The sequence below is a fragment of the Tetrahymena thermophila genome (assembly GCF_000189635.1).
Source record: "Tetrahymena thermophila SB210 genomic scaffold scf_8254804, whole genome shotgun sequence".
In the NCBI taxonomy this organism is placed as follows: domain Eukaryota; phylum Ciliophora; class Oligohymenophorea; order Hymenostomatida; family Tetrahymenidae; genus Tetrahymena; species Tetrahymena thermophila.
In genome coordinates this window covers 9,504-28,868 of record NW_002476560.1, presented here as the reverse complement: position 1 = coordinate 28,868, position 19,365 = coordinate 9,504, and the positions used below count along the sequence as shown (strand labels likewise).

Below are 19,365 nucleotides of genomic sequence, written 5' to 3'. Positions count from 1 at the left end.
TAATTAAAAATAAAGTGAAAAAAGTAAAAGCGAAAAAAAATGGAAAATTTAAAAAATCAAAATCCTTTTAAAAACATGAATCAATAAAAAGATTTTCAAACTAAATCATTAAATGAAAGCCAAAATATGTAAAATACAATTTTAAATATTCAAATCTTGGACTTGAGTTCAGAAATACTTTTTAATCTAAGTTAGTAACTTAAAAACAAGTAGCTAAACTCATCAATTAAAATTTGTTTTGACTCTTCTATTTTAGATATAAAATAAGAGCTAATAATTGAATTAGCTAAAGTTTTATATCAAAATATCTAAATCTAAAAGCTAGGTATAATTAATACTACTAATGAGTCTAATAATAACTATATTCTAGAATTTTTGAAATAAATGAATGAATAACAAATAAAACAACTTAAATTAAATTTTTGTAATGTTTAAATTACTCCAGAATAATCAGAATAAATTAATAAAACTATTACAAATTTTCAAAATCTAAGCTCACTCAAGATTAATTTGTCTGAAATATAAGTTCCTTAATAATTTTTCAATATTATTTAGCACCAGCTTAAGCATTTATAAACTTTGAAAATAAAATTAATATAAACTTAACTTGATACTTAAGTAACATAATAATTAGTAAACTCTATTATATAATAAAATTAACTCTAAAAATTATAGCTTGACCTTATTCTTTCGAACTTAAATTAGAGTAATTTATAAAAAATTCCAGTTTTTTTAAGCAATTTAGAATACTTTACTTTAATTTTGTAAAATTAAAATCAATATGTTGATGAAAAACAATAAGAAATTCACAATGAAATTGAAGAAAAATTTTAGAGGTAGATAAAATATTTGAAAATTGAAGAATAAATATAAACAAATGAAAATAAGAATTTTAGCAACTTATTAGGATTGTAGATTTTGAATAGCTATAGTATGGTTACATCTCTCTCTATAGACCTCACTTAATACAATGAATAGAATTTATATAAATATATATAATAAGTGTCTAGATTTGATTAATTAAATTAATTAAATATGACATTAAACAACTCATAATTAAATGATAAAATCATCTGCCATTATAAATAATCATTTGAAAACTTAAAAGAGCTTAATGACCTTAGTCTTACAATAAACTCTAATGAATACTTTGATAATTAATATTTATTCTCAAGTTTAATAAGACACTGTCCCTATATTAGTTAACTAAGACTGCAATTAAAAACAATATAATTAACAGATGCTTTATATTAAGAACTATTTGGAGTTTTACAAAGCTTAAAATATTTAAAATAAATTAATTTTATTTTTGATAAAGGGCATTGTATGTAATTCAATTATTAAATTTTAGGAAGCAATGTAAGAAATTTCTCGAATTTAAATTATGCCAGATTGAGTTTTTAAAATCTCAACAGCTCTTAAAAGAGTTTAAAATTAAAAACTGATATAATTCTGTAAAACGAATCCTTAAATTCTCAAAAGGACACAACAGAAGAAATAAAAATTTAAAAAAGTAATTTTTTAGATTCTTAAATTCAAAAAAGGTGGCGAAGCAGGAATGTCTATTAAAATAGAAGTTAGTAACTACTTTAGCAAAACTTATTTTTCAAAAAGGCAATCAGATTAGTAAAACTAGAAGTTTAATGAATTATAAATTAATTTTGAATCAAATCAATAGAGTGAAAATCTATATGTGTGGGTTAATTCATCAAAATAAAATATTAAAAATTATGAGATGAAATTTATTAATTTTTACCATTCAGAAGATTTTTTAATTTTTTAAAATAATTAAAACCCCAATCTGCTTGCTTACTTCAATATACAAAAAATGCAATTTTATGAAAATAGCAATAATTTCATCAAAAAAAATAATATTCACAAATGAATAATAAAAAATTATAGTTTTTTTTTGAATATGTTAATCTTATTATCGATTTTGTTTTTATGAGTAGAATAATTTTCAATAAAAATGAATATTGATGTATAAAATTTTTAAATTAATGAAAAGTTCAAGTATAACAATAAATAATATTCACAAATGAATAATAAAAAATAAGTATTTTTTTTTGAATATATTAATCTTCTTATCGATTTTATTTTTATAAATAGAATAATTTACAATAAAAATGAATATTAATGTATAAAATTTTTAAATTAATGAAAAGTTCTAATATCTTATTTATTAATAATATATTTACTTTTTAATAAAAAATTGTTTTTTTCAAAAATAATATATTTATTTAATAATACTTTAATTGACAAATAAAAATTAATAAATAAATTTAGAATGTTGAGCAAAAAAAATTATTTTAATGTATAAACATTAAATAAATTAATTATTCATTTTTCTGAATAAATATTTTAAAATCTCTATTTTGTTTTTATAATTGAATAAATACTTTCATTTAAAAATTTAGATCATTATTTATTTAAATCTCTGTATTTAACCCTCTAATTCAAATTTATTATTTTTATGATAAAAAAATATTTATGTATCTAAGTAGATGATGTTTTATTTAGAAATTCATTATTTATTGATTGTTATTAGTATTAAATAATACTATTTTGACTACAAATTATATTTCCATTTGGTTTGGTTAATTAAAAATAAGTGAAAAAATTAAAGCGAAAAAAAAATGGAAAATATAATAAATCAAAATCCTTTTAAAAACATGAATCAATAAAAAGATTTTCAAACTAAATCTATAAATGAAAGCTAAAATATTTAAAATACAATTTTAAATATTCAAATCTTGAACTTGAGTTCAGAAATACTTTTTAATCTAAGTTAGTAACTTAAAAACAAGTAGCTAAACTCAACAATTAATATTTATTTCAACTCTTCTATTTTAGATATAAAATAAGAGCTAATAATTGAATTAGCTAAAGTTTTATATCAAAATATCTAAATCTAAAAGCTAGGTATAATTAATACTACTAATGAGTCTAATAATAACTATATTCTAGAATTTTTGAAATAAATTAATTAATAACAAATAAAGCAATTTAAATTAAATTTTTGTAATGTTTAAATTTCTCCAGAATAATCAGAATAAATTAATAAAACTATTACAAATTTTCAAAATTTAAACTTGCTCAAGATTAGTTTGTCGAAAATATAAATTCCTTAACAATTCTTCAATATTATTTAGCACCAGTTTAAGCATTTGTAAACTTTGAAAATAAAATTAAGATAAACTTAACTTGATGCTTAAGCAACATAATAATTAGTAAACTCTATAATTTAATAAAATTAACTCTAAAAATTATAACTTGACCTTATTCTTTAGAGCTTAAATTAGAGTAATTTATAAAAAATTCCAGTTTTTTTAAGCAATTTAGAATGCTTTAGTTTAATTCTGTAAAATTAAAACCAATATGCTGAAGAAAAAAATTAAGAAATTCACAATGAAACTGAAGAAAAATTTTAGAGGAAGATAAAATATTTGAAAATTGAAGAATAAATATAAAAAAATGAAAATATGAATTTTAGTAACTTATTAGGATTGTAGATTTTGAAAAGATATAGTATGGTTACATCTCTCTCTACTGACCTCACTTAATATAATGAATAGAATTTATATAAATATATATAATAAGTGTCTAGATTTGATTAATTAAATCAATTAAATATGACATTAAGCAACTCATAATTAAATGATAAAATCATCTGCCATTATAAATAATCATTTGAAAACTTAAAAGAGCTTAATGACCTTAGTCTTACAATAAATTCTCATAAAAACTTTGATGACTAATATTTATTCTCAAGTTTAATAAGTTACAGTCCCTATATTAGTAAGCTAACACTCTAATTAAAAACAATTAAATTAACAGATACTTTATATTAAGAATTATTTGGAGTTTTACCTGGCTTAAAATATTTAAAATAAATTTATTTTATTTTTGATAATTCTATGTAATTCAATTATTAAATTTTTGGAAGCAATCTAAGAAAATGCTTGAACTTAAACTATGCCAGTTTGAGTTTTTAAAATCTCAACAGCTCTTAAAAGAGTTTAAAATTAAAAACTGATATAATTTTGTAAGATGAATCTTTAAATTCTCAATAAGACAAAATAGAAGAAATAAGAATTTAAAAAATAAATTTTTTTTCTTCCTAAATTAAAGCATTTTATCTAAGCAATTTGGCCTTTGAAAAAACAAGAAGTAAGGAACTTCTTTATCAAAATTATATTTTCAAAAAGGCAATCAGATTAGTAAAACTAGAAGTTTAATGAATTATAAATTAATTTTAAATAAAATCAACAAAGTGAAAATCTTTATGTGTGGGTAAATCCACCAAAATATAAAATTAAAAGTTATTTGATGAAATTTATTTTATGTTTTTGTTTTGTTATTTTACTTAAAAAAACATAGATATTTATTTTTAATTTTTAATTCAACTCCAAAAAAATAAAAAATAAGTTATGTCTAGTTTTCCTATAAAAAAAATTAATAAATAAATTTAGAATGTTGGTCAAAAAAAAATTTTTTTTAACTTGAACATTTAAGTAAATATAAAATTCATTTTTCTAATTTAAAATTTTTAAATTTCTATTTTGTTTTTTTTATTGAATAAATACTTTGTTTTAAATATTTAGATAATTATTTATTTAAATAGAAGAATATTTATTCATATTCTACTTTTAAATTTTGAATAAATATTATTTAATGAATTCTCTTATCTGTCTATATTAACCCTTTAATTCAAATTTATAATTTTTTTTATGATATAAAAAAAAATTTTAAGTTTCTAAGTAGATGATGTTTTATTTAGAAATTCCTTATTTATTGATTGTTATTAATATTTAATTTACTATTTTAACCACAAATTATATTTCCATTTGGCTTGGCTAATTAAAAATAAGTGAAAAAAGTAAAGCGAAAAAAAAAATGAAAAATTTATTAAATCAAAATCCGTTTAAAAACGTGAATCAATAAAAAGTTTTCTAAACTAAATCTTTTAATGAAAGCTAAAATAAATAAAATAAAATTTTAAATATTCAAATCTTGGACTTGAGTTCAGAAATACTTTTTAATCTAAGTTAGTAACTTAAAAACAAGTAGCTAAACTCAACAATTAAAATTTGTTTTGACTCTTCTATTTTAGATATAAAATAAGAGCTAATAATTGAATTAGCTAAAGTTTTATATCAAAATATCTAAATCTAAAATCTAGGTATAATTAATAATACTAATGAGTGTAATAATAACTATTATCTAGAATTTTTAAAATAAATGAATGAATAACAAATAAAACAACTTAAATTAAATTTTTGTAATGTTTAAATTTCTCCAGAATAATCAGAATAAATTAATAAAACTATTACAAATTTTCAAAATCTAAGTTCACTCAAGATTAATTTGTCTGAAATATTAGTTCCTTAATAATTTTTCAATATTATTTAGCACCAACTTAAGCATTTGTAAACTTTGAAAATAAAATTAAGATAAACTTAACTTGATACTTAAGCAACATAACAATTAGTAAACTCCATAATTTAATAAAATTAACTCTAAAAATTATAACTTGACCTTATTCTTTCGAGCTTAAATTAGAGTAATTTATAAAAAATTCCAGTTTTTTTAAGCAATTTAGAATGCTTTAGTTTAATTTTGTAAAATTAAAATCAAAATGCTGAAGAAAAAAATTAAGAAATTCACAATGAAACTGAAGAAAAATTTTAGAGGAAGATAAAATATTTGAAAATTGAAGAATAAATATAAGCGAATGAAAATATGAATTTTAGTAACTTATTAGGATTGTAGATTTTGAATAGCTATAGCATGGTTACATCTCTCTCTACAGACCTCACTCAATACAATGAATAAAATTTATATAAATATATATAATAAGTGTCTAGATTTGATTAATTGCATCAATTAAATATGACATTAGCCAACTCATAATTAAATGATAAAATCATCTGCCATTATAAATAATCATTTGAAAACTTAAAAGAGCTTAATGACCTTAGTCTTACAATAAATTCTCATGTATACTTTGATAATTAATATTTATTCTCAAGTTTAATAAGACACAGTCCCTATATTAGTAAATTAAGACTGCAATTAAAAACAATATAATTAACAGATGCTTTATATTAAGAATTATTTGGAGTTTTACCTGGCTTAAAATATTTAAAATAAATTTATTTTATTTTTGATAAAGGGCATTCTATGTAATTCAATTATTAAATTTTTGGAAGCAATCTAAGAAAATGCTTGAACTTAAACTATGCCAGTTTGAGTTTTTAAAATCTCAACAGCTCTTAAAAGAGCTTAAAATTAAAAACTGATATAATTCTGTAAAATGAATCGTTATATTTTCAAAAAGACACAACAGAAGAAATATAAATTTAAAAAAGTAATTTTTTCGCTTCTATAATTCAAGCAAAGTGGCTAAGCATGTAGGTCGTTTAAAAAAGAAGAAATTAGTAACTTCTTTAACAAAATTTAATTTTCAAAAAGGCAATCAGATTAGTAAAACTAGAAGTTTAATGAATTATTAATTAATTTTAAACCAAACCAACAAAACCAACATAGCGAAAATAAATCTATATGTATGGGTAAATTCATCAAAATAAAATATTAAAAGTTATTTGAAGAAATATATATTATGTTTTTGTTTTGATATTTAACTAAAAAAACATAGATAATTTTTTTTTTAATTTTAATTCAGCATTCAGAAGATTTTTTAATTTTTTAAAATAATTAAAACCCCAATCTGCTTGCTTACTTCAATATACAAAAAATGCAATTTTATGAAAATAGCAATAATTTCATCAAAAAAAATAATATTCACAAATGAATAATAAAAAATTATAGTTTTTTTTTGAATATGTTAATCTTATTATCGATTTTGTTTTTATGAGCAGAATAATTTTCAATAAAAATGAATATTGATGTATAAAATTTTTAAATTAATAAAAAGTTCTAATATATTATTAATATTATATTTACTTTTAAATCAAAAACTGTATTTTTTTCAAAAATAATAGATAGAATTTAGAATACTTTAATTGACAAATAAAAATAAATAAATTTAGAATGTTGAGCAGTTTTTTTTTAATGTTAAACACTAAATAAATTAAATATTCATTTTTCTTAATTAATATTTTTAAATTTCTATTTTGTTTTTATAATTGAATAAATACTTTGATTTAAAAATTTAGATAATTATTTATTGAAATATCTATATTTAACCCTATAATTCAAATTTATTATTTTTTTATGATAAAAATATATTTTAAGTATCTAAGTAGATGATATTTTATTTAGAAATTAATTATTTATAGATTGTTATATTATTAAATAATACTATTTTGACTACAAATTATATTTCCATTTGGTTTGGTTAATTAAAAATAAGTGAAAAAAGTAAAGCGAAAAAAAATGGAAAATTTTATAAATCAAAATCCTTCTAAAGACTTAAACTAACAAAAGGTTTTCTAAACTAAATCAATAAATGAAAGCCAAAATATGTAAAATACAATTTTAAATATTCAAATCTTGGACTTGAGTTCAGAAATACTTTTTAATCTAAGTTAGTAACTTAAAAACAAGTAGCTAAACTCAACAATTAAAATTTGTTTTGACTCTTCTATTTTAGATATAAAATAAGAGCTAATAATTGAATTAGCTAAAGTTTTATATCAAAATATCTAAATCTAAAAGCTAGGTATAATTAATACTACTAATGAGTGTAATAATAACTATATTCTAGAATTTTTAAAATAAATGAATGAATAGCAAATAAAACAACTTAAATTAAATTTTTGTAATGTTTAAGTTTCTCCAAAATAATCAGAATAAATTAATAAAATTATTACAAATTTTCAAAATTTAAGCACGCTCAAGATTAATTTGTCTGAAATATAAGTTCCTTAACCATTTTTCAATATTATTGAGCTCCAGCTTAAGCATTTGTAAACTTTGAAAATAAAATTAAGATAAACTTAACTTGATGCTTAAGCAACATAATAATTAGTAAACTCCATTATAAAATAAAATTAACTCTAAAAATTATAACTTGACCTTATTCTTTCGAGCGTAAATTAGAGTAATTTATAAAAAATTCCAGTTTTTTTAAGCAATTTAGAATACTTTACTTTAATTTTGTAAAATTAAAGTCAATATGTTGAAGAAAAACATTAAGAAATTCACAATGAAACTGAAGAAAAATTTTAGAGGAAGATAAAATATTTGAAAATTGAAGAATAAATATAAGCAAATAAAAATATTAATTTTAGCAACTTATTAGGATTGTAGATTTTGAATAGCTATAGTATAGTTACATCTCTCTCTATAGACCTCACTTAATACAATGAATAGAATTTATATAAATATATATAATAAGTGTCTAGATTTGATTAATTGCATCAATTAAATATGAAATTAAACAACTCATAATTAAATGATAAAATCATCTGCCATTATAAATAATCATTTGAAAACTTAAAAGAGCTTAATGACCTAAGTCTTATAATAAATTCTTAAAAATTCTTTGTTAAGTAATATTCATTCTCAAGTTTAATAAGACACAGTCCCTATATTAGTAAACTAAGACTGAAATTAAAAATAATTTAATTAACAGATGATTTATATTAAGAATTATTTGGAGTTTTACCTAGCTTAAAATATTTAAAATAAATTTATTTTATTTTTGGTAAAGGGTATTCTTTTTAATTCAATTATAAAATCTTTTTAAGCAATGTAAGAAAATGCTCGAACTTAAACTATGCCAGTTTGAGTTTTTAAAATCTCAGCAGCTCTTAAAAGAGTTTAAAATAAAAAACTGATATAATTTTGTAAAGTGAATCCTTAAATTCTCAATAAGACACAATAGAAGAAATATAAACTAAAAAAAAAAATTCTCTTGCTTCTAAAATTCAAGCAAGTATGAGCAGCATGGAGGCATTTTATAAAATAAGAATTTAGTAACTCCTTTAGCAAAATTTAATTTTCAAAAAGGCAATCAGATTAGTAAAATTAGAAGTTTAATGAATTATAAATTAATTTTAAATAAAATCAAAAAAGTAAAAATCTTTATGTGTAGGTAAATTTATCAAAATATAAAATTCATTTGATGAAATTTATTTTATGTTTTTATTTTGTTATTTTACTTAAAAAAACATAGATATTTATTTTTAATTTTTAATTCAGCTCCAAAAAAATAAAAAAATAATTTATGTCTATACTCTTATAGTAAGGACTACTATTTAAGGGGGCTTTTATTCTAATACATAGAATAATCAGCTGAATCTTTTTGAAAATAATAGGCTTAAAAATAAACTATGAAATGTATATTTTTCTTAATTTAAATATTTCTGATTATTAAAATTAATTAAATATTTCAAAATTATTTCTGTTTTATATTGATCATAATAATTTTAAAGAGAAAATCTATTTAAAGTTGGCTTCTCATTTTATTTAAAAATATGAAGTTATCTTTTTTCAGTTCATTTGTTTCCTATCTTATTTCATATTTTCATTCAAAAATTTATGAAAAAATAAAATAAAAAACAAGCTAAATCAGTTTGTTTTATTAAAAATAATTGGCTTTAGCGAAAAAATATTAAAACAATATTGATACTAATCTTACTTAATTAAAATTTTTTATTAAAAATATAATTGTTTTATTTATAATTTTTGAATATTTTTATTTTCTCTTCATTAATTTGAAAATTGATTATTATCTATTATTCATTTCTTCATTTTGTTTTTCTATGTTTTCAATCTAATATTGATTGATAATCTTCTTATTGATTATTATTTTCTTTAATTGAATCGATACTATCACTCTCTTTATCACTTTGACTATCACTAATATAATCATCTACATCATCTTCATCAAAAATTAATTCTTGGTAATTTTTATTAGTAATGTAGATATCTAAATCAAATGAGTATATTAACAGACTCCTTGACTTTTCCATCTGTGTTTTGAACTTATGCAAAGTTTATGTATCAAAATAGTTATATCTATTTTATATATAAATAAATAGTAAACTCACTTAAGAAGAAAATTTAAGTACATATTGGCTATTAAGGTAAATTGTAAATTATATGTTTGAATAATATTTTTATTATTTTATTTAAGAAAAAAATAAATATATTAATTTACTCAAGTTGAATAGTCAAAAACAGAATTCTTTTGCATTTAGATAAAGCTGAACCTAAATAAAAGAGACCTTCATTATCAATTCTGTTAAAGCTAATTAAAATTAGATATTTATTATAAAAATATTTTTGGATATTTAAACTTTTAATTTAATCAAAATAATTTTATATTTAAAAATTAATAATTTATTTACTCTAGAAAAATTATCAATTCCTTAATAGTTTCACAATTGATTAAAGCAGAGTGAAATGCCAACAAACCTTCACTTTTAATTCTATTGTAGCTAATTAAAAATAATTAATATTTGAAAAATGGTTTTTAATATTTAAAACTTAATCAAATTATTTTAGTGGCCTTTTTTACCTAAAATAAAGCTCCAATTTTTAGAGTTTGATCATATTTTGTAAGCAAGAGCAAATTTGAGAAAATCCTTCATCATCAATATTATTTTCACTAAGATTTTGTAATTTATAAAAATAAAATTTATAAAATACTAAATTAAAAATATTTGTATTAAATTAATGCAGTATCTTTTTTAAAAATTTAAATGAGAAAATTAAAATAAATAATTTTTAAGAATTTTGCAAGATTCAAATTATTTGAATAAGTATAAACCATTACTTTAAGCTAAGATTTAAGCTACTAAGATTTTTAAGACTAACTAATGAATTACCTATAGCTGCAGCACCAAGATTACCAATTTAATTTTTACTTATATTAAATTTTTATAAAAAGAATCATATTTAAACTAATAGAAATATTTTTTATGAATGAAAATCAATCTTTAGTTATATCTAAAATTAAATGATAACTTAAATTAAATTAATTATTACTCAGCATTAAGAGATAATTTTGTTAATTATTAGAAGTTCTATAAAGCCAAACCTATGCTTAAATCCTTATCATTAAGTTTGTTATACCTTTTAAAATTTTATTAGAAAATGTTGTAAAAATAAATATTTATAAATTAAATTAAAAACATGAATTCCAAAACTAACTCTGTGAGCTTTTAACATTTAGATAAACCTTACACCAATTTTTAAGCTCCAGCAAACCCAATTTTATTATCACTTTCATATAAATAGCAAAAATAATGAATATACAAATAAATAAATATTTATTAAAGCATTAAATAAAAGTAATTTAATAATTTGTATTTATTTTGTTTTGTATATTAAGCTTTTTTAATACTATTTATTTTAATTGATATATTTGAAGCATAATGATTTATACTTTAAAGAGACCGTCAAAGTTGTGAGATTCGAACACTCTCCCAGAGATTCTCCTAATTTTTATGCCCCCTCTGCTTTAATCTAATTGCTACTAAAAATATTTTTATATAAAAGCAAAATTAAAATAATTCATTTTAAATAAAATTTAAAGAGAGAAAATATTTTTTTTAGTTTATTAATTATAATTTTTCTCAAAAACTCTTAAATTTATTACACTAAATAAAATGCTAAGTATGTCATGTTCTTTAATTGTGCTAAGCCTTTAGCTAAGTGAATTAATCCTTCATCACAAATTTTGTTCATACTATTTGTTATTTAATTAATGACAACAAGTATTAAAATAGGAAGATAATTAAGAATTAATTTTAAGTATTTGTGAATTATATTGAAATTCAAAAATTTAAAATTAAACTAAAAGTAAAAGTAAAAAATATTTACCCAAGCGTGAGAACTAAAGTTTTAATGTTTAAGCAGTTTTCTAGACAAATTCCTAAAGCTTTTGTACCTTCTGTACCTATTTTGTTACCTCTAAAAATATAAAATTGCCATTTTATATTTAATTAATTTTAATAATAAAAACAAACTAGTATCAACAAATACAATATATATCATTAAGATACTAAAATATTTATTTAAATATTTTATTCTTAGCAAAAAAAAATATATTTATTCTTCAAAAATATTTAATTTAATTAATTTTTTTATGCACAGAATAAATAGAAGCCATATTTACAATAGAGATAGCACCAAGTATGAAATATTTTTGCATTTATATAAAAATTTGCTTAAGTTTTATGTTTGCTACACACTAATTTCTTTATAACTTTTATAAAATAAAAATAAATTTTTATTGAATCCCAAATAAAATAAAATGAAATCAAAGAAAGAAATTTATTTTGATAATATAAAAAAGAAGAAGAAAAAAAATTGTGATATTGTTACTAAAAAGTAAAGAAATTTTTTGTGCTGCCTTTTTATATAACTTGAGGTTAATAATATTTTTCTTTACTTCTAAACATATAAATGAAGGATTTGTAAAAAAAGTTACCTTAGATCTATAGAAAGACTAGTCTCAGAAGTCTTATTTTCTTCCAAAACCTTTTATTTAATTAAATATTTAAATTATTTTATTAAGAAAACTAATTACTTACTTTCTAAATATCATAATAATAGCTTACAAATTGTTACATTTTTGAAAAAAGTTTTCTTTCAAGAGTTTGTTTTGCAATATTTTTAATTTATTTAATTATTTAAAAAATTGAATTATATAAGAATAACTCTTGAAAATATAAAAAAACCTAACTCATTCATATCTTTACTTTTTTAAGTAAATATTAGGCTTAATTTTGCTTTTAATATTAATTACTCTGTTAGCAAGTAATTTAAAAAAAAAATAAATATTGTTTTTTACAATTCGTTTAATTTTGGATTATTTGAAGTATAAAATATTGATACTATAATTAAAGATTTTGTTTTAGATTTATAATATATTTCTTTCGTGGTAAATTTAATAGTACTTGAATTTAATGAAAAGCAAATTATTTATATTTGACTGTAAAAGATATTTTTTAGTTTTCAAAAATTTATTGTTTAAAAGAGTAATTTGTTACTATAAATAAAGAGAATTAATTTGAGTTAAAAATTTATGTAATACGAGATATTGTCAAATATATAAAAGGAGATGATTTACAATAGGGATTTCTGATAAGTTTATTAAATAAATTAGTTGGACAAGTATCTTAAAACTGACGCCTGTCTCTAAATTAAAAAATTTGACACATTATGTTCAAAAGGTAATTTCTGACACTGTCACTAATACTAATTCACCATTATTTTTCTAAAAAAATCGTTAATTTTTAATTTATTTTTAATCTTTTCTATTTAGCAATAAAAAATACAGAGTCTTTTCCTTATTTTTTTATATAATTTAAAGAGATTAATTGAATTAGTAGATACCGTATTACCTCTTTGATGAAATTGTACGTTTACGAGGTAGAATTAAAAATTTTTAGTAATTAAAAAATTTTGAATTTTATTTTTAAAACAAAATTATAATAACATTTGGATATAAGTTAATAAGGTATAGTAGCCCTATGAATTTTTTAAACTATTTTATTTCATATCCCAAAGAGTTTGACTTATCAATTCAATATAATATTTTGAATGGAAATTTTTAATAAAGACATGAAAAAAATTTTTAAAACAGTGTTTTTAATGATGAAGAATAAGAGTAAACTCTACTATATTTATAAAATATCAGATAAATTTATCATATCAATCAATCAATTGCGTTTTTGTGGTATTTTTGAAAAAAATAATCAATATATCAATCAAATACATTTAGCTCATTTTAAAAAAAATCAAATATATATATTTAATTTATTAAATAATCTTTTAGGTATTAAAACAATAAATTAGTTTATTTATTTTTACTTTAATAATCAAATATGTTTTTTCCTTTATAAATTGATAGAAGACAGTTTGAAATTGTTGTTTTATTTTTTATACAAAACCAAAGTCTAAGATTTATATATTTGACTTTGTTTTTCCTCTAAACATTGAATGAGTTAAGCAAATTAGATTTAATTTTTCAAAATCGAAAAGCCATTTAGATTTACCTTATTTAGATAAGAATTTAATTAAATAAAATTAATAATAAGAAAGATAAAAGTTTAGAAAGAGAGATTGTGAGATATTACTATTTTGAATAGATTTAACTTAATTGATATATTGACTGTAAAAGCAAGCATTAACAAGAAGCTAAATTAAGAATATTTTCAAATGATAACTAAATTAAGAGCTGAAAAATGCATTTTAGCATTTTTACTAATCTAATTTTACATTAAAGCGTATACCGCATGCATAGAAGGATGCTCAAGCTGCAATATTAGCAATAACTAAAACATATGCATTAAATGTTTAGATGATTATGAGTTAGATTCAAATAATAATCTATGCGTTTACACTAAATGCAGCAGTAATTTGTTTTATGACAAGAATCAATATGATGCTAACAGCTTAGAAGGTGGGTGTGTAGCCATTTGTAGCGCTTTTAGCTATAAAAATTTGTAAAGCAATATATGCTAAAGTAAATTAAAATGCTCTGTTTAAAAACCTACGCAACAATATATAAATGATATCACATAGACAAAAGACTTTTTTATATATCAATATAATTATTATGTGGTTTAAAAAGAAACTTCAATGTCTATTTATGATAGAAACAGTTTAAATCTGATAAAAAATTTGAACTTTTAAGCAAAAGATCTCAATGCATTTTAAATAAATTCTATTATTTTCTTAATCCAAAGCAATAATTCTATATCAACTTGGGATATTATAAAGGAATCTAAAACTGAAATAATATCCCCAAATCTGATTCATCTTGATTCCCTCACTCAGATGACTTCTATTGATAATCATTATGTTATGGTTTTTAATGCTAACTTTGAAAAAGGATATGTATTTTAGATATTTTATGACTTATTAAATTAAATGTTTTCTCTGTCTAATTCTTTTACAATAGGCGAAGTAATTAAATAATCGAAATTTATTGATTAGTGGTTGTTTACCTAAAATTCAAATAGCGTAATTGTTAAAAAGATAGTGATATCGAATTCCAACAATATCTTAAATTTACAAATTCAAGATCATTTTATATTTTAAGCTTCTAATAAAGGTGAATATTTTAATGTTCTGTCAACATCTTAGTTTGGAATCTATGCTTTAGTTTAAGAAAATTCAGCTTATTTAATTAACTTAGTCAATAATTCTTATAAGTCTATTGAATTATAAATGTAAGATACATAATAAATTAAAAGAAGTAAAATTTTGTAATATTAAGATACTAATTTGAATGAATATTTGATATTTCTTACAAAAAATTATTTGATTTACTATAATCTATTAACAAATTCTTTAAATACTATTTTCTTTAGTATAAATAATTCTGTAATAGATTTGGAGGCCTATAATTTATGGGGAAAAGAAAAATAAATAATTGTGCTTTTCGACACAAATGGATTACAAGTTTTTTACTTAGATTCAAGCACACAGTAATTTATTTAACATGATAAAATATTTTAACAGGATAATTAAGAAACTGATTTGCTTCTTATAAAATATCAAAATTAAAGCTCAAGTTAGAAAGAATTAATTTATGAATTAGTAAGTAAAAGTATAAATAGAATTTAAATCATCAAAAATTAAGGTTTTTTATAATAACAAAAATAATAACTAAAAATTGATGTAATTACCAATTTTAATTTAAAATTTCCTACTCCTTATATAGATAAAAAAAAGAAATTTCTTCAGTTTAAAAAAGGAGTTATGTTTAGTTATTAGCCCCCTCTTATGGTTTCGTTTCCCCACTTTAATTAGACAAATTTTTATGATTGTTCATAAGAGACTAAATGCTAATTATACAAATAGTTTAAAATAAATGATGGATAAAATTTATTATTTTTCAACAAGAATAAAATAATTTATATGAATCAGAGAATTTATGCTCTTGATATTTTTACCAATAAAATATTGAATTTTTTTCCATAATAAATATCTCCATTATTTGCTTATAATAATGTATTAGTAGGTTTTTATAAAGACGATTGTTTAATTATTTTATCTTTAGAGCTTTAAACTTTGTTTGATAAATGTGGATTTTAATATTAACCACAAGCTATTTATTTAAATAAGGATTCAAAAATGTTGGTAATTAGAAAATATTTATGGCAATTGACTGTCTACTAAATAAATTACAATAATTAGACTACTTAGGAACTAATTACAGTTAATAACCTCAAATAAATATTTCTCATAAAAGTATTTTCTTCTTATCAGGATTAAATAAATAATAATTATGAGATAGAATAAATAGCTGTTATAGATAAATCAAATAGTTTTAAAATTTATAATTTTACTTTATCATAGATATTTAAATTAAACTTAAAAGGCTTTACAGGAATAAAATAAATAAATCGAGTCGTTAATGATAAATAAATTTATGTGCTATAAGGCAATGAAGGACTTCTATTTATAAACATTTAAGATGGTAATTATTAATTAGTCAAAACTACTCTTTTTTTTGATTAATTTGAAAAAAGAGTAAATGAATAAGGAAAAACATATTATTATGCAGTAAATTTTCTTGATTACTCAATCGAAGAATTCATCATTGATATCGATAGAAAAATTTTGATTTTTCTAAGTATAAACCAAATTAATAGTTTAGGTTTTTTATCATTTAATTATTAGAATTTTTAAAATACAAAAACTGAATTTGAAAGGTTTCTTTCTAATGATATAGTAATACAAAAAAATGTTCATGTTCAAATTTAAAAAAATAGAAAATTGATATCTGATAAAAATATAAAAAAAGCAATATTTAGTAAATAAATTGATAAATTGTTTATTTTACTAAAATAATAATTAATGACAATTGATGTTTATACAGGCTTTTAATAAATTATAACTTCTTTTGTAAACTCTATAGAATATCAAGAAATCAAAGTATATGACTAGCTAATAATTCTTTAGAATAATAACTAAATTATTTTAATAAACACTACCACAAATGAAAAATTTATCAAAGACTATCCCAAGCAGTTTATTAAAAATGCTAAATTCATAAAAAATGATAAACTAATATATTTATATGGTAACTTCTTCCAAATTTTGGATACTCAACTCAATGTAGTTTAAGATATTTCAATTGATAATCAATAATAGAAAGATTTAGACTGTACAGATTTTAAACTTCAAATTGTATGCATTAATATATTTATTTCTGATTTTAAAGAAATATTAGTGTATAATAAAATTTAAAATATCTTAAAAACAATAAAAATTGATAATACTAATAAAATTCAATATATTTTTGATGAAATATATGAAAATATTTTTATCTATCAGAATGAAAAGAATACACCAAATCAAGTTAGAATATACAGCTCTATTGGAGTTTTGAAATAGACTATTTAAAAAAAAGTTAGTGATTGTATGATATTTACAATTAAAATTGTGTGCAAATTAGAAATAGGTAAATAAATATTTTATTTTTTACTTTTAATATTTTTTAACACCTAAGCAAATAAAAATGCTAATGAAAAAAAAATTGTTTGGATTCCACTAAAAAAACAGACTTAATAATTATTTTAAGAAATATCAAATTTATCTGCCCCTCTTTGAATTAAAAAAATTTTTTTTTTCAAACTTATGTTTTCAAAACTATTTATTGTTTTAATCTTTTAAAATCTATTTTATATAATTAGGTTTAATTTTAATAGACAGGGCCAATTTAACCTTCAATTAAGTTTTGACTGAAGAAGATGATCTTGTTAAAATAATAAAGTTTATTTATATTGGTCACTTAAATTATTTACTATTATAAAATGATGATGACCTCTCAATTATCTAGATATATGGTGTTTCTGAAGGAAAAATTATAAATTAAATTAAAGTTAACTAAAATTAACTAAAAAATAATAACATTACTTATTTTTAGTTTGATGAAAGTTAAAGTAGATATGTAATGCTTATTGATAGCCAAGGAACATTTTATATTTCTTCAATAGATAGTAATTTACCTTTTCAAAACTTTGTTAATGTATGCTATAGTTGTGATTTAACTTTATTTGAATTCATTAGCTATGATAGTTTATCTAACAATATTTATCTAAGATATAGTGATTCTGTATTCTAACTAGATTATAGTTCGTTAGGTTTAGAACGTGAACCCTTTCTAATTGAGCCATTCAGTTTATTTACCTAAATATAGATTAATAAATTATAGACTGATTACTTGATATTGGCCAAAGATAATATAGTTTTTAGATATTCATAAAATAAATTAAAATTTGAGTTATCAATTCTAAAATCAGATCTCTTAGATATAAAATACAATTAAAGTAGTGATGTATTTATATTAGCTTTTGAAGACTCTCTTTTTTTCTATCAATAGTATTAATCAAGAATAAATAATAACTTAAAATCTGTTATTTACTAACTAGAAATGATCAATTTTTAGTAGTTTATAATTGATAATGTTGTAATTACTTTTGATCAAAAGATTTTGCATTTAGATATATTAACAGGTTCTATCATTAAAATAATTAATTTTAATATAACTTAAATAGTAACTTCATTCAAAGTAAATGATAATAAAGATTTAATAATTGTAGGATTTAGTGATGGTTAACTTCTTTAATACAACTTAACAGACTAAGTGTTATTCTTATACAACACCTCTTAAAAGAGTCCTATTAACATTTCAATTATAACAATTTAACTAATTGAAATATCTGCTACTTAATAATTTGCTTATGCTGCTTCAAATGGAGGACTTCTTTTTTAAATCGACACATTGAATAAAAAAATTATTTCATAAATAGACCTAAAAGTTCTAGTTACAGAAGATCCTAACATAAGTTTATCATAATTCTTAATTGATCAGACTTATAAAAGATATATATTTTGTTTTAATAAGTAGAAAAAAGCATATGTTTATAATTACAATAATAATTAATAAGAACTGAGTTTGCCTCTTCCTAAAAAATACTCTACTTTAGGAATAATCCAAAATTTCTTATTTATCTAGTGTATCTTTTAAATTAACTTCTATAGACTTAGTGCTAAAATTGAATTTGTATCATTAATCAAAAAAGATTTTATTTAAGACATTATTATAGATTTCAAGCTAATTGAAAATAATATTTTAGCACTATTTTTAATAGATAGATTTGAACTTTTTATTGCTAATGGAGACAAATTCAATATGATAGCTTAAATTAACTCTTAGTATCCTCGAATCTTAAGCTCTTAACTTGATTCTGAAAAAAATACATTCCATATTTTAGTCCTACATAAAAGTGGAATTTTTGAAAATAGCTATAATTTAAATATTTACAAGTCAGAAACTATATCTGAATGCTCTTTTTTTATCTCAAGTTAAGAATAATAAAATCTTATATTACAATCATCATAAATAACTCCATAATAAAAGGAGATTCA

The 19,365-nt window shown here is 19.4% G+C and overlaps 5 protein-coding genes across 5 annotated transcripts in view; 4 read left to right on the top strand and 1 right to left on the bottom strand. All coding sequences in view use genetic code 6, as the record gives it.

The window, feature by feature from the left end:
* Positions 1-1,035: 1,035 nt before the first annotated feature.
* Positions 1,036-1,647, top strand: TTHERM_01396430 (hypothetical protein; the record flags this gene model as incomplete). Its single annotated transcript, XM_001007981.2, has 1 exon — positions 1,036-1,647. One exon carries the CDS (start codon positions 1,036-1,038, stop codon positions 1,645-1,647), a length of 612 nt encoding a protein of 203 aa, XP_001007981.2.
* Positions 1,648-7,353: 5,706 nt separating this feature from the next.
* Positions 7,354-9,009, top strand: TTHERM_01396400 (hypothetical protein; the record flags this gene model as incomplete). Its single annotated transcript, XM_001007978.2, has 1 exon — positions 7,354-9,009. The coding sequence occupies exon 1, from the start codon at positions 7,399-7,401 to the stop codon at positions 9,007-9,009; it is 1,611 nt and encodes a 536-aa protein (XP_001007978.2). The 5' UTR covers positions 7,354-7,398.
* Positions 9,010-9,737: 728 nt separating this feature from the next.
* On the bottom strand, positions 9,738-12,665 carry TTHERM_001395390 (hypothetical protein; the record flags this gene model as incomplete). The annotated part of the gene is made up of 13 exons (XM_012795609.1): positions 9,738-9,987; positions 10,130-10,219; positions 10,320-10,409; positions 10,490-10,579; positions 10,748-10,837; positions 10,960-11,046; positions 11,107-11,196; positions 11,360-11,449; positions 11,573-11,662; positions 11,797-11,886; positions 12,092-12,181; positions 12,407-12,456; positions 12,510-12,665. The coding sequence occupies 13 exons, from the start codon at positions 12,663-12,665 to the stop codon at positions 9,738-9,740; spliced, it is 1,353 nt and encodes a 450-aa protein (XP_012651063.1).
* Positions 12,666-14,139: 1,474 nt separating this feature from the next.
* TTHERM_01395380 (hypothetical protein) lies at positions 14,140-15,041 on the top strand (the record flags this gene model as incomplete). The annotated part of the gene is made up of 2 exons (XM_001007975.3): positions 14,140-14,889; positions 14,946-15,041. The coding sequence occupies 2 exons, from the start codon at positions 14,140-14,142 to the stop codon at positions 15,039-15,041; spliced, it is 846 nt and encodes a 281-aa protein (XP_001007975.3).
* Positions 15,042-16,788: 1,747 nt separating this feature from the next.
* The window catches only part of TTHERM_001395379 (transmembrane protein, putative), a gene marked incomplete at both ends in the record, with an annotated part of 5,278 nt that continues 2,701 nt past the window's right edge, over positions 16,789-19,365 (top strand). Inside the window, 2 exons of the mRNA XM_012795608.1 lie at positions 16,789-17,395; positions 17,628-19,301. Of these exons, the coding sequence (XP_012651062.1) occupies positions 16,789-17,395; positions 17,628-19,301 (2,281 nt within the window). The remainder of the gene's footprint in view (positions 17,396-17,627; positions 19,302-19,365) is intronic.